General features: G+C 43.5%; 1 protein-coding gene across 1 annotated transcript in view; it reads right to left on the bottom strand.

Moving 5' to 3' along the window:
• Nucleotides 1–22,005, bottom strand: part of RPS6KA5 (ribosomal protein S6 kinase A5) — a 1,659,077-nt gene that overhangs the window by 419,737 nt on the left and 1,217,335 nt on the right. Inside the window, 1 exon segment of the mRNA XM_044073623.1 lies at nt 1,663–1,825. Within this exon segment, the coding sequence (XP_043929558.1) occupies nt 1,663–1,825 (163 nt within the window).

Raw genomic sequence — 22,005 nt, forward strand, 5'->3', positions numbered from 1 at the left:
ATCTGTCTTCAATCATGCTCAGGACCCCAGATAGTGAGGTAGCAGATTTAGATATTTTATCCTGCAATGTCATCTCAGATGGGGAAAAGCAGCAAGTCTGCCCTATCATCACCTGAGGGCAAAAGGATAAGGCCTATTTTTTTTTCTGCACTAACTTTCAGTACTTTGTTTTCAGCTGGTCTAATTCCTGTATCAAGAGAGACAGCCAAGCATAACCAAGCTAGGAGAGAGTCTTATGAACCATATATTCCTGCCTGGATTGCCTAAACAGCTCATTCATTCATTCTCCTTATACTGAGAGTCACATGGTAGGGAGCAGAGCAGATTTCAGGTCTAATGAAGTGGCTTACCTTTCCCCTTGGAGCTCCACTAAACACTGACTGCTATGGGAAATGTGCCTCTGCACCCCAACCTCTCCAGACAATGCACTTGCACAAGAGCAGCATGCATTTAGCAGGCCTGCAGCACCACAGTTGTAACATCCATCAATATCTCTAAGTAGATGTAAGCCAGAGCCACCTCCATCCTCCCAGGATGGCCGAGGTGACCATACTCCCCCACTCTGGCTCTTACAATATCTGAGCTGCTGATCAAAATTAGATCATTCTGATCACAGTCAAGGTTTCATCCCTCTGAAGTACAGAGCCACAGACAGGAGAAGACATAACCATTAATGTTATGAGACCTCTTTTTACATTACATTTAGCTCTTGCATATGTCAAAAATAAGAGCTATGTTGTACTCATTGCACAGACTGCGCAAACTACATACGTCAGGTTTAAAACTTAGCTTTTCAAAGACAGTATAGTTCATAATTTCTATGATAAAGCATAATGCAAAACCATAAACTTGAGACTTAATTTTCAAAGTGTAACCTTGGTACCACCAATGGAAACAAATCTAAAATACATTACATGCATATAGTACTTGCAACTAGTCTTTACGTTCGAATTAAGCCTGACAGGTTAACTCTGACCAACATACAATCTGAAAAGGGCAAGATCCAACATACATGCACTTTACGAGAAAACTATCTGACTATACTATGATAGAGCTTCATCCAGAGGAGTAGAACAAGGCAGCATTTCTTTTACTCCTGCACACATTCTAAAGTCAGTATACCAGCCAATAACTCAACCTATTCTGTGGGGGAAGACATGATTCTGGCTTTTGAAAGACATATGGGAGGATTCATAAAGGTTTACAATAGGTATAACTTTTCTGAATTCAAGAACAGAGCTACCATAATGCTTTTGCTGTCTATTGGCTCACAGGTTACATATAGTGCGTACTTTGTGGTACCCTTGATGAACCTCCCCCATAGTTTTTTATTATTATTTTTGCTATTCCAGCTCTTTTTCCATTTAGCTAATCAAATCCTTCTCTGTAGTAGTGTTTTTATGGATGTGATATCCAACATTAGAGAGTACAACAAGAAATGCCTTCACAGAATGTGCTAGCTTTATTAAATAACTGTGTCACAAGGTAAGCAAACAGATACTATTCTCTATATTCCCTTAAAAGCAGATTTTATCTCTGATGGACTTTAACAATCCTTGGAATGAAGAGCGATGCAAACTCTGGTATTCCAAGTGAAGTATGTTGAAGATACAATGCAAACAAATGCAATAAAAGAGTTTTCGTTCAACAATTTTCACTAACCTTGAATTAATTCCTTAGCTTCTTGCGAAACACTCTTCCAGGCCTCTCCATTAAAAGAAAAATCCCCTTCTTTTATTTTCTTCATTATCTGTTCAGCACTCACTTGTGTAAATACTCTGCTGTCTATACCTTGAAAGGGCACCTGCCCCGAAAGCATTGTATACTGCATTATGAAAACAATAAAATATTGTCAGCATTGCTGCTAAGTCAATCATAGAGTAAATAAGAAACTGAAACAACCAGCAAAAAAAAAAAAAAAAAATGGTGCAATCCACAGCTGTTCCGTGCACTCACTAAAGTCATCTTAGCAAGCTTGCTAGATGTCTCAATGTTTCAAAAGCTGTGCACATGTGTGTGTGTGTGTGTGTGGGGGGGGGGCTTGTTTAAAGTAGCACTGTGCTTTATTTAATATAATTTTCAGTTTACCAACATTGAGTACCTAATAGCCTTGGAAATAGTTTGAGCTAAACTGTTCATAACATTTCTGCAGTGCTGTACATTATCATTACTGACCTCTAAACCTCATTTGCAATACTCTGTAGTGACAAACATGGCTACTGAAATCTGATCATGTAGTCCTATGGTATTCTGATTTGAATGGATGGAATTCTGAAGTACCAGCCAATCAGTATACGCAGAACTGTCATGTAATGGCAACACTGTGCAGTGTTATACAGCAGCAGCACAAAAACTACATTTTATGAGAATTTCACCTCAAAACTGTTATCTGGCCCCTGGCACTGGTAGCGGATCTTTTTTTAATGGATTAAGAAATGCATTTACTATGGGACCCAAATTGTAATCAGAAACATAGAAGTTGTGTTCTACATATAATTACTGTTAATGGGCACTGCAATGTGAAAAACATGCAAAATTAAATTTTAACACCCCCCCCCCCCAAGTTCAGTCACTCAAGGAAGTCACAAGAGTGACCCTTGCCTTATGATCCACCTGCCACAAAAAACACACAGTATTAACTTTGAAAAAGTGACCACGGCAAATAAAACAATGAAATAAATCATACATATAATGCACTACAATAATCACATTAGAAATCAGGTTTTTCCTACTGCACTAGCATTTTGCAGGCTGACTACACAAAAATACATGTTATATACTTACCGTAACGGTAGATCTGTGTTGTCTGTTTCCATCGTACTTCAACTGATGGGTCTTTGAATCAAGACTTTAGCTACTCTCAAGCTTCAGATCCAGTGCTCAGGCTTCTCCTCTTCCCCATAATCTCATGTAAGGAGAAAGATGCCTTAGATAGACTTTGCCTCAACAGCAGAAAAAGGGAGATTGCTTGCAGACTTACAGTAACCAAGAAATCACATATTATAAAGAAACCAGCTGTTATGCGTGGGATTTAAAGAGCACATGATTAAAGTAGCTCAGCATGGTCACTCCAGGAATCAGGAAAAAGGGTGTTAGGGGGTGGGGAGGGGGAGTTGGGCAAGAATGGAAGCAGACAACAGATCTATATTTACACTAAGTACATAACCTTTGTATCTGATTATGTCTCTTCTGTCCATCCCCACCTACTGGAACACTTTGGAGATCTTAAGCAATGACATTTTGGAGCACAGCCAAACTAAAGGAGGCTCCTGACCTTGACTACAAGTCAAATTTATAATGAGAAATAAATGCATGGACAATGGACAAAGTAGCAGCAGCACAAATTGTATTTATTTATTTATTTATTTTACATTTGTTAACCGGGAAAGTCCGACTTGGAACAAGCCAATTTTCAGCGGAGGCCTGGGGAGAAATGCTCCAGATGCATGTCTTTGTAGCGTGGGAGGAAACCGGAGCACTTGGAGGAAACCCACACAAACGCAGGGAAGATATGCAGACTCCACACAGAAGGCACCCCTGCCGAGCATTGAACCAGAGAACCTCTTGCTGTGAGGTGACAATGCTACCACTGCACCACTGCGCCATACAAATGTCATCAAGTGGTATCATACATATGAAAGCTGTAGAACTAGCTACAGATCTTGCTGAGTGAGCCTTAGACCTGGATAAGAATAAGCTTTTTTCTTTATAGTCATGTGAGAAAACAGTCTGAAAGCCAATGAGAGCATTACCTTAGATACTCCTTTACCCATCATGATGAAGGAAGAATAGACAAACAGCTGATTAGTCGTTCTGATTTTCTTAGTACAATGCAAGTAAAAACAAAGCTAATGGTACACATCCAGCAAGTGCAGCATGTATTCATCTTTATTGGAAAAAATTGGGAAGAACACAGGAAGACTGATTGTGGAATGATTCAGAAGCCACTTTAGGGAGAAAAGGATTGATTATTACAGATACTCTATCTTTGTAGAAGATCACATAATGGGGCTTACTAAATAAGTTGTGAAGCTCTGAAATTCTCCTGGCAAAGAGGACGACCATCAAAAATAAAGTTTTCCATGTAAGAATTTTAAGTTAACTCTGGATGCAGGTTCAAGGGCGGGGCAATTTAAGGCCTGCAAATGAAGAGCAATACCCAAGGAGGCATTGGGTCCCTGAGTGAATGATGAAGAAGAAACACTTTTGACAGTCTAAGGGAGGCGTTGGGGGACAGATTATCCACAATGTGAAAGCTGGATATAGCAGCTAATTGTACCTTAACAGTGGATTAATTGGTTCTGCCATGAAAGTGAGATGCTAGAAAATCCAAAATGGCCTGGACAGGGGCTGAAAAAGTGTCTTAAGTTTTTGTTGAAACAGACAACAACTTGGGAAGAAATCCTGTACCACCTGGCCATAAATGGAATTAGAGAAACCACATGGTTAGTTTGAGGGATTGAATGTCCGGGTGACGTGAAACTAATGAATAAGATAAAAGATCTGTAAATAAGCCCAGCATCCAGGGAGGGTGAACCAGGTCAGGCCAGAAGAATGTAACCACACAGGTCATGGCCAAAAGGGGGAGATGAGGATCACTGAAGTGTTTTCTCACCAATGGCTCTGAAAGACTTTTGGTATCAGAGGGGTAAGGAGAAAAGGTGTAGAGGAGTCCCTCGTTAACTCCCCCACTCCTGGGGGATCAAGGCAATGTACCTGCTACACTTGGTGTTTTAAGGGGATGCAAACAGATTGCAGCAAAGTTGGTCACATTGTCTGATTTGATTTGCTACCACTGGACTGAGGGACCACTCATGATGGAAAAGTATGGATGTGGTCAATCTGTCTGTTAGAACACTGTACTTCCCCAGAATGTATGCTGCTATCAGAAAGTGGTGAGAAGACATCGCCCCTTGCCATACACTCATGGTCTCTCAACAAACGTGGCAGGATCATGTTCCTCCCCATTTCTTGATGTACCAGACCATGGAAATATTATTAGTCTGATTCCAAATCACACCTGAGGGAAGTGTGTCCTGGAATGCCTACAACAATAGGAGGACTGCTCTCATTTCTAAAATGTTAATGTGAAACTGGCCTCTGTCAGAATCCGTGCATCTTGGATTGTCTTTTCCACGAAGTGTTCCCCCCAACCCTAAGTGGGAAGTGTCTGTGGTCACTGCGGCCTGACATGAAGTTAGCACAAAGGAGGGTCTTTGAGAGACAACTGGCGACTCCCGTCACTGTTGGATATTAGACCTGCAGATCCTTGTGAGGAAAAAAAAATGAAAATTCATGGGTTGATGTCAGATAGACCACTGGGCTGACCAGATCCACCGAAGTACTCTAATGTGATATCTGGCAAAAGGAATCAATAAGGTAGCAACAGCCATGGAAACTAGGAGCAGTACAACCAGTCTTGCTGGTGGCTTCTGACATGAAAGAACAGCCAATGTATGTTCATGAATTGCAGAAATCCAGGCTCGAGACAGTTTGGTGATCTGAAGTCTTGAATCTAAAAGTGTTCCAATAAATTCCATGGTCTGAATGGGTTGAAGCTTGGACTTTATTGTATTCACTGTAATGCCCAAGGTCAAACAATGATGAAGCAAGAAGCCCCTGGCCTAGAAGTTTTATGGAGGGAGTGGTGATGAGGCAGTCGTCCAGATAAGGAAACACCCAGAACCCTTGCAGTCTGAGATGAGCTGCAACCACTGTCGTGAACATGGTGAAATGAGGGACTGTGATGAGATCAAAGGGCAGGGCTCTGAACTGGAAATGACTGCCCCCACCAGGACACACAGAAACCTCCTGGAACAACTATCTGTTTTTTTAGGTAGTACACATTGTGAAGGTCTATCAAGCACATACAGTTGTCCCTTCCTTAGCAATGGAAGAATTGACTGCATCATAATCATGTGGAATTTTTTTCACAAATTTGTTCAGACAACATAGGATCAAAATTGGCCTTAAATCCCCATTCTTTGGCACTAAAACGAACATTTAGTAAATCCAAGATCCTGCCTGGTCTGGTGGGACCTCTTGGGTTACCTGATTTCTATTTTTGAGAAGTTTCACACATGGTATGTATTTTTGACATGCATATTTCTGGTTGGTAACAGCTCTATCTGGTCACTTGTTTTCTGGAGTTGCATTTCAAGAGCGTTTTCATTATTTTTTTCCTTTACTCTATTTGCCCTGCATATGAGTGTTTTTGTTGTGCTAGTATAGAACTGTATTTATAGCACATTGTGACTTTAAAGAAAAGGTAAAATGCTGTTTTGTTCAATAATGTGAATACTATCACCTCCTATGTATACTTTTAGATCAGTAACCTGTTTGGCAATTAGAGTAGAAGTTATTGTAACCTCTGAGGGATACAACTGACTGTATCTGCATAACATCAATGTTATTTCTGACTGTTAGCTGGAGAATGTAGCATCTTAGAAGTTACTTGCGTTTCAGTAGCATACCACTGTTTTTCCTGACTTTTAGTGGAGAATGCTAAATAGCATGTAGAAGCTTAGTAGTTACTATTTTTGTCTTCATAACCTTTGTAACAATACATAATAGTGTAGTGTATGTTATCATAGCTTGGTATCAACTGCAGTTACCTTTTTGGGTTTTTTTCTCTGCCATCCTTGCATTTTGTGTTGTTCATAGAATTGTTCTGTTTCTTACAAGGTATGCTGCTCCTCCCGTGCATTCTCTATCTCAGTTGCTTGGTAACCAGAGTGTTTTAAAACTTCAGACCTAATATTTACCTCGTTTTCCTTTTTACTTCCAGTCCTCTCAGCAAAAGTTACATCCTGTGTCTTGGCCAACCTCCAATCAACCCAAGGCTGTCTTGTTGCCCTGCACTGTAAGACACTGCGTCGGTGGAACACTAAAGTGCTTTCAGCTACACTAGTGTATGTTAGAGTTATATTTAATCTGTCCTCCAAACTGAAGACTGTTTCCCCTTTCACTGTACGCGAGCACACTACTGCCCCCCCCCCCATTTCTCTCTTCCTATAGTACTTCTAGGTCAATTACTTAAAACTACTTTCTCTTGGAAAAAGGTTTACCTATGTACCTGCAGCCCATACTTCTTTTGTTTTCACTGCAGAAGTGGTGGTCCTTTTCACCAATCTGTACTAGATTAGTAGCATAACGTGTAGTTATTAGGAAAATACTGCACCACACTGACGTGGAATTAACTTAGCTTGGTTTTCCTGTTTTCTTTTTAGCAGTTGGCTTAGTCCAGTTTTTCTGACTCACAGCCTTGCATTACTTTGTGTCTACCTCCTGCCCCACCTTGAACCTGCACACCTCCCCTCCCACTCCTGCTTAATTACAGAGGTATCAAAAAGTCTGATGTAGAAAGGCACCATCTTTTGACTTAGCTTTTCTGCCTTGCTTCATAGGAATCCCCAGTAGTGTGCTCGCATGTAAGTAGCCCACTGCCCTCTAGGTGGCTCCATACTATTAGCTTTAGGGTCTCTAAATCCCTTTACCTACTCTTCATTGAATCCCCTTAACACAGTTCTTAATCATCTCTTTATTATTCTCTCTCACACTGGGTCCCAGTATAACCATACAAATATTTCCTTATATCACTCTGCTATAATCCCACTTCTATCTTTTTTAAAGCCTCTCACCTTCTTATATATCTCACCACACTTACCTTCAGACTTCAGCACTCCACTGATTGATTGTTCTCCTCGACCTTCTTCGTCTTTTGGCTCTACCCGCTCCGTTCGCCCTGCAGGCTCTCTCCACTCCCCAACCCTGCCCCCAATACCCACCCACCCCAGTTGTCCTACACTACTTATCACCTTGCCACTCCCCCTCATCTGACACCACTCCCACTCATCGGAATCAATCAGCATTGACCAATCATTCACAGACCCAGTCCCATTACTCAAACTTTCTCCAATCTCTCACTATAAGATAATTATAAACACCCCTACTCTATTTTAAACAAGCATTACTCAAATACACCTACAATGCCTCCATATACTTTTAACAAATCTTCAAACTCTAAACCTATTTACTGCCTAATACCCCCACTTATAATTCTCTATCTTCTCACAGCCTATCAATACAAACACCTCCCTAGCACCCACTACCCTAGAACCAAAACCAGTACTACTACTCATCCACATAATTCTAACCAACCACTACCCCCACCTCTCATCACCCTTCTAATGCAAAAACTCAACATCCCATTCGTACTTCATATATTAATCCTAGAACTAAATACTACCACAAACTCTTATTAAAACTCCAGAAACTTGCTATTAGATTACTATCTAACCTCATAGTGGATGGTGACATCCACCCTAACCCAGGCTCAACCCCACCTGTTACTATCAGCCCCACAAATAACACCCATACTAGCCTACGAAACTCAAATGATGCCCCCAACTCATTCCTAGTGTGTCACCTAAACATTATAAGTATAAACAAGAAAATTCACTACTTACATGCCCTCCTGGATGTCCACTCCCCTGATATACTATGCCTTACCGAGACCTGGCACAAGCCTACTACCATTGATAATGAGATTATACCCCCAGGGTACAATATATTAAGACTTGATCGCATCTCTAAGAAAGCAGAGGGTGTAGCCATTTTGTATAAATCCACTCTGGAAGAATCCAAAACTAGTACCCCAAATGCCTTGTTTACTAACAATGCAGAAATACTCATCACAAAGATCAAACTCAACAAATGCAAATCTATAAACATTGCATGTATCTATATTCCCTCAGGTGACAACACAAATACCTTGGAGGGTATCCTCCAATGGCTCTCCACTAACTGCCTCCAGGAAACTATTATTCTCGGGGATGTTAATATCGACTGGAATACTTGCTCTTCAGACTTTCCCTCCACCCATATACATTTGCATGGCTTCTCCCAGATGATATCCTCCCCAACCAAAATCAATAAGCCTAACAAAAAGGAAAGTATCCTAGATTGGATATTAATAAACAACCTACCCCAGATATATAAAACAGGCACCCTACCCGAGGACTTTAGTGATCACTTCGGGACCTGTATAATCAGAAAAAGAAATGACATCCCTCAACAACTTCCCTTTAAAACCATTAGAAGTTGTAATAACTTTATTCAGACTAAATTTCAGAATGAACTTAACACATGTGACTGGTCCAACCTATGGTTACTTCCACTAGATGAAGTGGTCTCATACTTTAACTCTACAATTCTTGCCATCTTGGATAACCATGCTCCCCCACGCACTATTAGAACCAATAACAAAGTAGCACCATGGCTGTCCAATGATACATAACAAAAAATTATTAGCAGAAACAAAACGTGGACCTCCTGGAGAACCACTAAATCCCCAAAAGACCACCTTCTATATAAACAGCTGAAAACTGATACAAAGACGTCTATTATGCTAGACAAAAATAATTACTACTGTAATCTGCAACAAAAGCACCAAAATCAACCACAAAAATTCTGGTCAGGCATAAACAAACTTCTCCATCCAATCCAATCAACTACTCCCACCCCTTAATTACCCTCCAACAACCTCCTAAAATTGTTGCTAGCACCTTTAACACTTTCTTTACAGAAACAACGCAATCCCTAGCCAGTAAGGTATCTCCCTATACCCAAAGTACTACCAACCCCACACATGATAATAAGATCCCCTTTAAGCTTGATCCAGTACCAACATCTTTTAAGTCCCTACTTAAAAAAACTGAAACCCACCACCCTTGCAGCAGACCTACTACCTGTAGAATATCTGCAAAAAGCCGCTAATGAAATAGCATACCCCATAGCAATTTTAATCAATAGAACTATCTACGAGGCGTATATCCCCCGCATCTGGAAAATCTCCCACATTGTTCCTCTTCATAAAGGGGGAGATGCCACTGAACTTTCAAATTATAGGCCAATAACCATTCTGTCTCCCTTGGCTAAAATAATGGAAAAATATATCCACAAGCAATTTCTTCCCTATCTGAATCAAAACACTCTCCTAGCCCCCTCCCAGCATGGATACAGACCTTGCCATAGTACAACCTCAGCTCTTCTCTTCTTCTCCCATACAATAAATCAAAACCGTAATGACAACAAGCTCTCCTCAGCCCTCTTCCTTGACCTATCCAAGGCATTTGATAGGGTAAATCACCAGCTACTCAAACACTAGGCCATCCAATCTATCTGCAAATATACAGAGCTGAGTATATTTTTTTGGTTTTAGAGTTTGACTGTTAATTGTTGTTTAGATCTCTGTTGAAAGTGTTGTCTCCCTGTTCTGAAAGACTGCTTTCCAATCTATCTGCAAATATACAGAGCTGAGTATATTTTGTTGGGTTTAGAGTTTGTACTGTTAATTGTTGCTTAAATCTCTGTTGAAACTGTTTTGTCCCACCCACCCTCACTATTTCTGGCTTCTAGTTTAAATTTGGTGGCTTTTGAAGTTGCCCACCCCACTGTAGATCTGATCTGGGACATTACCCCAGCCCCATCTCTTTACCACATTCCACCTAATAAACTCTTTCTGCACTTGCTTTTAGTTCTTTTTAATTTAATTGCATTTTTAAACTGTGTTTGGTCTAATATTGCTACATGCTCAAGTGTGCTAGCTTGCACTGCATGTTAATTGTTTTTAATACTGTTTTAGCTACTTTTCTGTAAAAAAAAAAAAAAAAAAAAAAAAACTATAAGCCTGTTTCCTACCTTTCCTGTAACTAGTGTTCCAGATAAAGATTTGCTGTATCCAGGACTGTATGTAAACTACTGAGCCCCCAAGCCTTTCTGTGTTGGAGGGAAGCTGTCTAGCTTATCAGTGGGAGTGGTAAGCACTAGGTAACCTGTCTACCACATGAGGAGTGGTTCTGGCCCAGAAATTGTAGTTATTGGCAGTTTGGGCAATCTCTTCCATATTTCTCAACTTTCTGATTTGAAAGCCTGCATTTGCACTTGTTTCTGTCCTGCAACTTGTCTAGTACAGATACAGACTCCTAGTTTTAGCACTTACATTTGCTTACTCGTGTTCAGAACTTGTAAGCACTAAAACTACTAATTACTACTGCACTCAACCTTCCTCATTACCTAGAAAAAAAGTTTTTGTACTTACTTTTCTCACTTGCTTAGAGAAAAACAGCTCTTGTATTCACTTTCCTCACTTATCTAGAGGAAAATAGTTTTTATTCAGGCATGTCCAAGGGTCAGCTCCCAGTGTTCTCTCCTGTCTATCTGATTAATCTGGGCATCTTGAGGCAATGTAGAAATTGCCTCATGTATACAGACAACCCTCTCCTCCTACCACTCAACACTGCAACCTGTGAAAGATGCACTTATCTAGCCAAACTGGAGGTAAAGCTCTCTCCAACCAAGACTAAACTTGACAGTCATGAGGAGAAGGTAAACATTTGCACCACACCACACAGTCTCACTAAATCTACACCATCAAAATCTACAGAAAGTAACACAAAAACATTCGCAGAGGCACTCAATAATAATCTGTCTAAGCAACAGAGACCTCCAAAGCAGAAACGCAAGCAACCTCCATCCCCCAACACAACCCAAATGACATATAGCCGACAGACTCAGTGTGCCACTCAACCACAGCCAATAAGGCAAAACAACGTACCCAACACACTAGTCATAGGTGACTCTATAGTCAGGCACACTGATGTCCCACTCACCAGGCTAAACAAGGAGAAGGTTACTGTCAGCTGCCTGTTGGTACCAGGATCCGCCACATAACCCATGCACTCAGGTCACGCCACAACAAGTACAAATATGACTCTGTCATTGTCCATGTTGGTGTGAATGACCTGAGATGTACCTCCCTGACCTACATGAAAAGAGACATGGAAGAGCTCTCCGATCTTGTAGCCCAGGCAGGTATGACCCTAGCCCTGAATAGCATTCTGCCATTGCCCAGAATGATACCGCAGTGCAAGGACAAAATGATTGACTTCAACAACTGGCTAAGCTTCTGGTGTCATTCTAGGGGGATCCAGTATCTGTCTGCTTGGGATGACATGGTCGACAGACCACGATGCTTTTCCACAGATGACCTGCACCTGTCGTCCCTGGGATTCCGGATACTGGCTAAGGCTCTTGCTGCCCCTATAGTGCCTTTTTTAGGCAAGGTTCAAATAAATTCACCACCATAACAGGAACAGGCAAGCAAAAATTGAGGGTAATGCTACTCAATGCTAGAAGTCTAAATCTCAAAATGCACTCACTTGAGGCATTCCTTAAAATGGAGAACATCAATATCTGTGCAGTGACTGAGACCTGGTTCAAGGCTCCAGGGAGCAGCCCTGCACTACCAGGCTATAACTCATAATTAGAAGTTATGTACCTACCATAACGTTCCATGTTAGTTGTCTTCTCTCGCCTTCTTTCTTGCTGGATGGGTTCGGAGCCGATCCTCGGCTCACTCGCACTTGCTTTAGCTCGAGAACTCCTTTTACCAGCTCGAGGCAACCCTATATCCCATGATGCAAGGCGGAACTACCTCAGATCTCGTTTGGCAGCTAACTGACCCTGCTAAAGACTTATCCTAACATAATTAGGAACCATGGTTCCTAAAAGAAGTCCTCATAACAATGCTCCAGAGGAAGCAATCTAATAGGAACTCTCCAAGATCTGTCCAGGCCAGGGGAAGGAGGAGGGACGAAGAAAGAAGAGAAGACAACTAACATGGAACGTTATGGTAGGTACATAACTTCTAAATGTTAAGTTGTCAATCTCGCCTTCATTCTTGCTGGATGGGACCGCGTCCCTAGCACCTGTATCCCGGGTGGCTCAATGGAACAGACTCTTGAGAACTGTGGAACCAAAACTGGCCCTATCTCTGGAGGCCAAATCCAACTTGTAATGAGACACAAAGGTATGAGGCGTGGCCCAAGTAGCTGCTGCACAAATAGTGTCAATGGGAAGTCTATCCTGAAAGGCTACAGAAGTGGATAGACTCCTGGTCGAATGTGCTTTTGGCTTAGAAGATAGTTGTTTGCCCCTTAGACAGTACACATAGGAAATGGTGGAAGTCAACCATCTAGATAAGGTCACTTTAGAAACTGGAAGACCTAACCTGTTTTCTGCATAGGAGACAAACAATTGGTCTGATTTTCTAATTTGTTTAGTCCTATGCAAGTAGTACCTGAGCTGACGATGAACATCCAAAAAATGCAGCTTCTGTTCAGCTCTGTCAGAATAGTTAGGAAAGAAAACTGGTAGATCAATAGATTGGTTAATATTGGTTTGAGATACAACCTTGGGAAGAAAGGAAGGGTTAGTTCTGAGCGAAACCCTATCCTTATGAAAAACCAGATAAGGTGAATGAATACAGAGGGCCTGAATCTCAGAAACTCTTCTTGCAGAAGTAACAGCCAACAAAAAAAAGAAGTTATGTCCTTACCATAACGTTCCATGTGGAGTGTTCATCTCGCCTTGGTTATTACACATGGGTTCGGAGCCGATCCTCGGCTCCGTGCCGGCCGACTGCAAGCTCTGCATCGAGAAGAAGCTCGAGGACATCTAATACCCACAATCCCCCTCTGCCTTTACCTCAGATCTAGTTTGCAAGCAAACCAGACATAAAGCACGCACACATGCCAAACTATATACATAAAAGTACATATATACAAACATACCAAGGGTATAATAGTAACACTAATACTGCAACAGCAGAAGGAGAATACTCCAGACCAGGCACCAAATTGAACGTTCTTCCTAAGGGTGGGACGGGTGGGAGTGTAATAACCAAGGCGAGATGAACACTCCACATGGAACGTTATGGTAAGGACATAACTTCTTTATGTGAGAGTGTTCAATCTCGCCTTTGTTCTTACACATGGGTAGCGTCCCTAGCTCCATGATCCTGAGGAACTCAAGGGAGAACGTTCTTGAGCACAGTGGAACCAAAGGTTGCCCTATCCCTAGAAACCCTGTCCACTTTGTAATGAGAGATAAATGTATGTGGTTTAGCCCAAGTAGCAGCCGCACAAATAGTGTCTAGTGGTAGCGAGCTGCGTGAGCCAAAGATGTAGAAACTGATCTGGTGGAATGTCCTTTGGGTTTAGCTGATAATGTTTGATCAGAGGCCTCATAAACATATGTGATACAGTCAGTTAGCCATTTAGAAAGAGTTTGTTTCGTAACTGCAAGACCCTTTCTGCTGTCAGCAAAAGCTAGAAACAGTTGATCAGATTTCCTGTGATCTTTTGTTCTATCCAAATAAAATCTGAGTTGTCTATGAACGTCCAGTTTGTGCAACATATACTCCAATTTATTAGAGTGGTTCTTAAAGAAGGTGGGTAATTCAATGGACTGATTAATATTACTAGAAGAACAAACTTTGGGGAGAAAGGATGGATTAGTGCGTAGGGATACTCTGTCAGAATGAAATATTAAATAAGGATGTTTGACAGAAAGGGCCTGAAGCTCAGACACTCGTCTAGCAGATGTAATGGCCACTAGAAATAAAGTTTTCCATGACAAAAATTTCAATGTGCAACTTGAGGCTGGTTCAAAGGGTGGCAACATCAATTTAGAGAGCAACAGGTTCAAATTCCACAGTGATGTCGGACTTCTGACTGGTGGTCTGATATGAAAAGAACCTTTTAAAAAGGCTTTACAAAGTCTGTGAGCCATAATAGGCGCACCACATTCCTCTACATGATAGTTAGAAATGGCAGCTAACTGTACTCTTAAAGTAGCCGGGGAAGCTCCTTCATGAAATAGTTCAGTCAAGAACTCTAAAACCTTGTTTAACGGAGCTATAACAGGGTCCAAATGATGTGACTCCAAAGACAAACGTTTCCACTTACTGGTGTAAGTCTTTGTAGTGGAAACTTTATGAGAAGCTACTAAAATATCTTGAACCGCCGATGTAAGGGGAACCGACCTGGCTAGAAAGGGAGGAGCAGCCAAGCTGCTAGATGGAGAGATTCTAGAGATGGGTGAGGAACTCCTGACGAGTGAGTCAGTAGATCTGGCTCTGGGTCCAGCATCCAAGGTCCCCGAATGCGGTGATGCAATAGAAAGGGGAACCAAATTTGACGAGGCCAGAACAGAGCAATGAGAATAATAGTCCTCTGAAGGTTGTTGGCTTTCTGTAGAAACTTTGCAATCAGGGGAAAAGGAGGAAAAGCATATAGGAGACCCGGGGGCCAATCGTGCACCAGCGCGTCCCTGGGGACTTCCCCTGGAGGGGGTAATAGGGCAAAGTAGCTCCTGCATTTGGCGTTCATTGGAGACGCAAACAGATCGCAGGTAGGCTGGCCACATTTGCAAAAAATCCTTCTCGCAACTGACTGTTTGAGGGACCACTCGTGAGGCAATAGTATTGCCCTGCTCAGCCTGTCGGCTATGACGTTGGATGACCCCGGGATGTGCGTTGCGATCAGAAAGCGACCGGTGGACTCTGTCCATTGCCAAATTCTCATGGCCTCTCTGCATAGTTGGTAAGACCTGGTTCCCCCTTGCTTGTTTATGTACCAGACTACGGACATGTTGTCTGTCTGAACTGCAATGGTCCCTGGAGGAAGAAGGGGAGCAAAGTGTTGCAACGCCAAAACACTGCCCTCAACTCCAGAACATTGATGTGCAGATTGTACTCCAGATTGGTCCATTCGCCTTGGACTGTCTGTCCCTGAAAGATGCCCCCCCACCCTATCAGGGAAGCGTCCGTGGTTATCGTCGCTGACGGTGCGGGTAGCACAAATGGTCTTCCGCTGGATAGGTTGCAAGTCTGTAACCACCACATTAGGTGTGATTTGCATGTTTTCGTTATCAATATTTCGTGAGTCAGTGGAAGTTGTTGGAATGACCATTGTGCAAACAGAAGCCATTGTAGCACTCTCATGTGCAGTCTTCCCAATGGTATAGCAATGAGAGAAGCTGCCATGAGACCCAAGACTTTCAGAACAATTTTTGCCGGTGACTTTCTGGACGACAGCAGAAGGGAAATGTTGATTTGAAGTGCTACTATTCTTTCTGTAGGAAGTTTTAGAACTAAATGGTGCGTATCTAATTCCGCTCCTATGAATAAGATATGCTGTGATGGCTGTAGCAAAGATTTTTCGAAATTTACTGAAATTCCAAGGTGTGTACAAAGTTGTAGGGTGTAATCCCTGGCTTGTATCAGTTGACGCCTGGTGGTGGCAGACAGGAGCCAGTTGTCCAGATACGGAAACACCTGGAATCCTAGGCGCCTCAGATGAGACGCTACCACTGCCATGCATTTGGTGAAGACCCTGGGGGCTGTAGTCAGACCAAAGGGCAGGGCTCGAAACTGATAGTGACTGGCTCCCAGCCGGAAGCGCAAATGATCCCTGGACGCCCTGGCCATTTTGATGTGGTAGTAAGCGTCCTTCAGATCTATCGAGCACATCCAGTCGTCCTTCCGTAAGAATGGAAGGATCGATTGAAGCGTGACCATTCGGAACTTTTCCTTCTTGACAAAGGTGTTGAGATAATATCAGGATTCGCAGCAATAGGGCAACACACAGAAGTACCACAGAAGTCACAGGAAAATAAAGTTAAATTTAAGTTGAATTTAATGAAGCGCTTTTCGTCTGTGGTGTACACAGACTTCCTCAGACAAAAAGTATTACAAACTGCATTTAACTGAACAGCAGCTTAAATATCCAGCAGTATTAAGTCAAAGGTTCAATTAACCAATCAGGCACACCTTGAACCATGAATAAAAATTTAAAGTTAAAACGCAAGCTCACAGGACTTGAGTTCAATCACTCACATTATATTAAAATTAAAAATAAAACTAGACAATCATAAAATCAGCCAGTTGTTAGCCTATCATCTAAATAAACACTAGCCAAAACAGGTAGTGGCTAGTGTTTATTTAGATGATAGGCTAACAACTGGCTGATTTTATGATTGTCTAGTTTTATTTTTAATTTTAATATAATGTGAGTGATTGAACTCAAGTCCTGTGAGCTATGCTTTAACTTTAAATTTTTATTCATGGTTCAAGGTGTGCCTGATTGGTTAATTGAACCTTTGACTTAATACTGCTGGATATTTAAGCTGCTGTTCAGTTAAATGTAATTTGTAATACTTTTTGTCTGAGGAAGTCTGTGTACACCACAGACGAAAAGCGCTTCATTAAATTCAACTTAAATTTAACTTTATTTTCCTGTGACTTCTGTGGTACTTCTGTGTGTTGCCCTATTGCTGTGAATCCTGATATTATTTCCTGGTTTGTGCTGCTTAGAACAAAGGTGTTGAGATGGCTTAGGTCCAGAATCGGCCTCCAGTCCCCTGTTTTCTTTGGAACTAAAAAGAACCTTGAGTAAGTTCCGAATCCTATTTGGTCCACTGGGACTGGTTGGATGACTCTTTTTTCTAGCAGCTTTGAAATTTCTGTAGCTGCTGGGTCTCGCAGATGGGGTGGTACATCTGGGAGTTTTCTCTTTGGAATGGGTGTGGATAGAAATGGGATTTTGTAACCTCTGGTAACAACGCTTTTTACCCAATTGTCTGAAGAAAGGTTTTGCCAGGCCTGAGGGTATAAAGCTAGCGACCCCGACTGCCTCCAGAGCAGGACAGTCGGGCCTCCTCTCAGGAGTGCTGAAAAGGTTTGCCAGGGAGGTTATCCCTGTCACCTTGGTTTTGGACCCCTCTGCCGCCAGGGCGTCTTCCACCTCTGCCCCCTCTGCCTCTAGAGGGGGCATCACCCTGTGTGTTTGGGAAAGATCCTTGGGGTTTTCGAAACCACATTTTCCCACCACGTTGCCCTTTGGGGTACAGTCTGGAAGGGGTGGAAAAACGGACTCCGACAGCAGACAGAGTCTTTCCCTCCTGTTCACACCGGGTAAGGGTCTCCTTTACTTTAGGGCCAAAAAGTGTGGCTCCATCAAATGGGGCGTTAGTAAAGGAAGACTTGAAGGCTTCCGCAAACGAACATAAGCGCATCCAGGACTGCCTACGAAGAGCAAGCGCTGAAGCCGCTGCCCTACTCGATCCTTCGGCTGCGTAGGATATCAGCCTCATGGACGAGTTTACAATGGATGTAAGGGTGTTGAGATGTGCTGTAACTTTCTCTGAAACAGCAGCATCTGTAGTACCCTGGAGGGTATCTCCCAACTCTTTGACTAGATCCCTCTGTAAACGTGTAAAATGAGTCAAATAGTTCAGGGAACGCATAGAGAAAGCCGCTGAACTGAAAATGCGCTTCCCGTATCTGTCCATGGTCCTAGAATCTTTGTTAGGCGGATGGACAGATGAGGAAGACTCCGACATCTCCTTTTCGTGGCGCTGCCACCACCATGGCGTCTACTGGAACTCCTTTGGTGAGGTAAGCCTTGTCCTGTGGTGCCGTAATGTACTTATTTGGCTTCCTAGGGACTGGTTCCACCGTGTCAGGTGTCTCCCACGCCCTTCGAGCAATCAACTCCATTAACTCATCGAAGGGTGGAGTGACCCAGGAGGAGGAAGGGCGAGCACCAAATGCCTTCAGCAAAACTGACTCATCCTCAGAAGGGGGGAGGGATTGCCAGTCACCTCTCTGTTTTAGGATCTCCAAGATGTCAGAAAAGAGACATCTTCTGAAGGTGACTTAGGGGACCCTTCTGACTCATCTAAGTCAGTATCAGATGTCAAGGATTCTTGTGGAGAATCCAAGTGTCTCCTCTTACACAATCTTTTCCTAGGGACTTCTTCGGGGAGCATCCAAGAAGCCTCCGAGGAAGAAGGGGCACCCTCCAGGGGTGGCTGAGACACTGGAGGCCGAGGCTTGGATGTGGCCGTGGGTGCAGAGGAGGATAACGGTCCTTTGTGGGGAGGAGAAGCTGTTCCTGCTGATGTGGTTGTCTGGGTAGACAACACCTTCCTCATGAGGTCGAAGGCCCCCGGGTCCCGAGTCGAGGTATCTCCCGGTTCCGAAGAAATGAGTAGAATCCCCGAAACAGGAACCGAAGGCACCGACCCGAGGACGGAACCGAGTCGATCCGCCGAGGCTCGAGAGGGAGCGTCGGAACCGAAACATCGGTCCGACTCTCGGTCCCGGAACCAAGGATGGATCTTCGGCCCCAAGACTCCAGTACCGGATCGGATGGAGTCGAGGTGAACGGTGCCGACCGAGAAAAAGACGGTTCTGGCACCGAGGGCTCCACAATCATCAGTTCAGCTTCTTCCGCTCCAAGACTGGACAGGTCTCGGAGGAGGAACAGATGGAGATAGTGGCAGGCTTTCAAGTCTCGACATCAACTGAGAGGAGACCGAGATAAGCTTGGATAGGGCGTATGCTCCATCAATTTCTGCACCACACGGTCCACATCGGTGTCGGAAAGGGGCCTGGAAGAACGAGTCGAAGGGATCGAAGACGGAGCCGACCTCAACAGAGTCGGTGGAGGGAGCTCCGTCACCGGTTCCAAGACTCAAGGCTCGGAAACTGTCAACAGTTGAACACTCGGCCCCGAAGTCTGTGGAACCGGTGATCTAACTTTACCCGAAGAGCTCAGAGCCGATGACTTGGGCTCCAACGTCTTCGACTCCTTCGAGGATTTGGATGCCTGGTCTGAAGCATCCAGAGCCTCCTGGAAAGAGGGTTTCAATAAACCTCTATCCATCAGTTTCCTGCGCCTATCTGTCATGACCCTCCCACTAAAAGAGTGACAAATAGAACAGTCCTCTTGTAAGTGGAGAGGGCCAAGGCAGTAGACACAGGAACTGTGGTTGTCCGTGACCGACATCTTTTGGCCACACTGGCAACGTTTGAATCCAGATTTTATTTTCTCAGACATTCTGAAGTAAGAGAAAAAAGTCAAGTCCAGTAACAGTCAATCCAGAGAAAAAAAGAGTCAAATCCGGTAATATGTCAGTCCGTTTGTCAATTCAAGTAGGGGTGGTAGGCCCCGAAAAACTCTATACCAGTTAAAAGAAGTTAAACTAAGTTAACGGTACCGAGAATTTCTCTCTCTACACACACACACTACACTAAATATAATAACTAGTGATTTTAACAAGTTCTCTTGAAAATTTAACAAAAAGAAAGTTAAATCTTATCTGAAAAACCCTCGAGCTAGCCTCCAGCGATGCGAATGCAGCAGCGGCAAACTAGATCTGGGGTAAAGGCAGAGGGGGATTGTGGGTATTAGATGTCCTCGAGCTTCTTCTCGATGCAGAGCTTGCAGTCGGCCGGCACGGAGCCGAGGATCGGCTCCGAACCCATGTGTAAGAACAAAGGCGAGATTGAACACTCTCACATTATAGTTTTCCACGTCAATAACTTTAAAGAACACGTAGCAGACGGTTCGAAAGGAGGTAGAATTAGGGATGCCAACATTAAGTTTAGATCCCATTGCGGAGGAGGATGTTTCACAGGCGGTTTTAGGAGAAAAACTCCTCTTAAAAAGGCTTTGCATAACCTATGAGACATGATGTTATTGTCATGCAAGCCAACATGATACTTGGAAATAGCAGCCAGTTGTACTTTGACTGTAGATGACGAAGATCCCGAATGAAAAACCTCCGCCAGGAAATCCAAAACAGAATGTACAGGAGCGGTAAAAGGATCAATATTTCTGGCGTTTGCCCAAATCGAAAAACGTCACCACTTGCTAGCATAAACAGTTCTAGTGGACGACTTTAAAGAAGACACTAAAATGTCTCTGACTGAGTCAGAAATCATTGGTAGCCTGGCTAGGGAAGGAAGTGGAGCAACCAAGCAGTGAGGTTGAGAGAATGAATGGCCCGGTGCTGCTGACCCGACTGGTGGATCAAAAGATCCGGAACTGGGTCCAGATGCCAGGGCTGCACCAGAAGATGATGATGTAGAGACGGAAACCAAATTTGTCGAGGCCAATATGGAGCAATGAGGATCAATTTGGCTCTCAAAACGATGGCTTTCTGAATGACTTGTGGAATCAATGGAAAGGGAGGAAAAGCATAAAGAAGTCCCCGAGGCCAATCCTGGGTTAGAGAGTCTCTCAAGGGTTGGCCTGGAAGAGGAAATAGTGTGAAGTAATCTGGGCACTTGCTGTTTTGAGGGGTAGCTAAAAGATCGCAACAAGGTGCCCCACTTCAGAAAAATCTGATCCACTACAGACTGATTGAGAGACCACTCGTGAGGCATCAGAATAGATCTGCTTAGCCTGTCCGCCAATAGGTTGGACCTGCCAGGGATGTGCGTTGCTATCAGAAACCACTGAGAAGAGATCGCCCATTGCCAAAGTCTGAGAGCTTCTCGACATAAGGGATAGGACCTGGTTCCGCCCTGTTTGTTGATGTACCAGACCACGGACATGTTGTCCGTCTGTACTGCAATAGTCCCTGTGGGAAGAAAGTCGTCGAGGGCTTGCAACGTTAAAAGCACTGCTCTCATCTCCAGGACATTTATGTGCAGGTGGTATTCTATGGGTTGCCACGTCCCGTGGACCATCCTGCCCTGATAATGCCCCCCCCACCCGATCAGAGAGGCATCCGTGGTGACTGTGGCAACTGGAGGAGGGGGAACAAAGGGTCGGCCCTGATGAAGAAGAGGGGAAGATATCCACCATCGTAGATGAGCCCTGCACGACTGTGTCACCAAGATTTCGTGTCTCATGGGCAGATCGTGGTACGACCACTGCGTGAATAACATCCACTGCAGGAGACGCATGTGGAAGCGAGCCAGTGGAAGAAGAACAATGGCTGCAGCCATTAGGCCTAGAACTTTCAAGACAAACCTGGCTTTGATCTTGTTGCTTTGTAACAGAAGCTGAACAAATTTCTGGATGTCCAGAATCCTTTGATCTGTTAGCCTGGCTAACATTTTGACGGTATTTAACTCTGCCTATAAAGGTGATAGATTGGCAAGGCAGCAGAGAGGATTTTTCGAAATTTACCGAAATTCCTAGACTCTTGCAAAGCTGTAGGGTGTAGTCTCTGGACCAAAGAAGCTGATGCTTGGAGGTGGCGGAGAGGAGCCAGTCGTCCAAATAAGGAAACACCTGGAATCCTCGACGTCTCAGATGAGCTGTGACCACTGCCATGCATTTGGTGAACACTCTGGGGCTGAAG

Source organism: Protopterus annectens, chromosome 6.part0, assembly GCF_019279795.1.
Source record: "Protopterus annectens isolate FY-2018-M chromosome 6.part0, PAN1.0, whole genome shotgun sequence".
Taxonomy (NCBI): Eukaryota; Metazoa; Chordata; order Ceratodontiformes; family Protopteridae; genus Protopterus; species Protopterus annectens.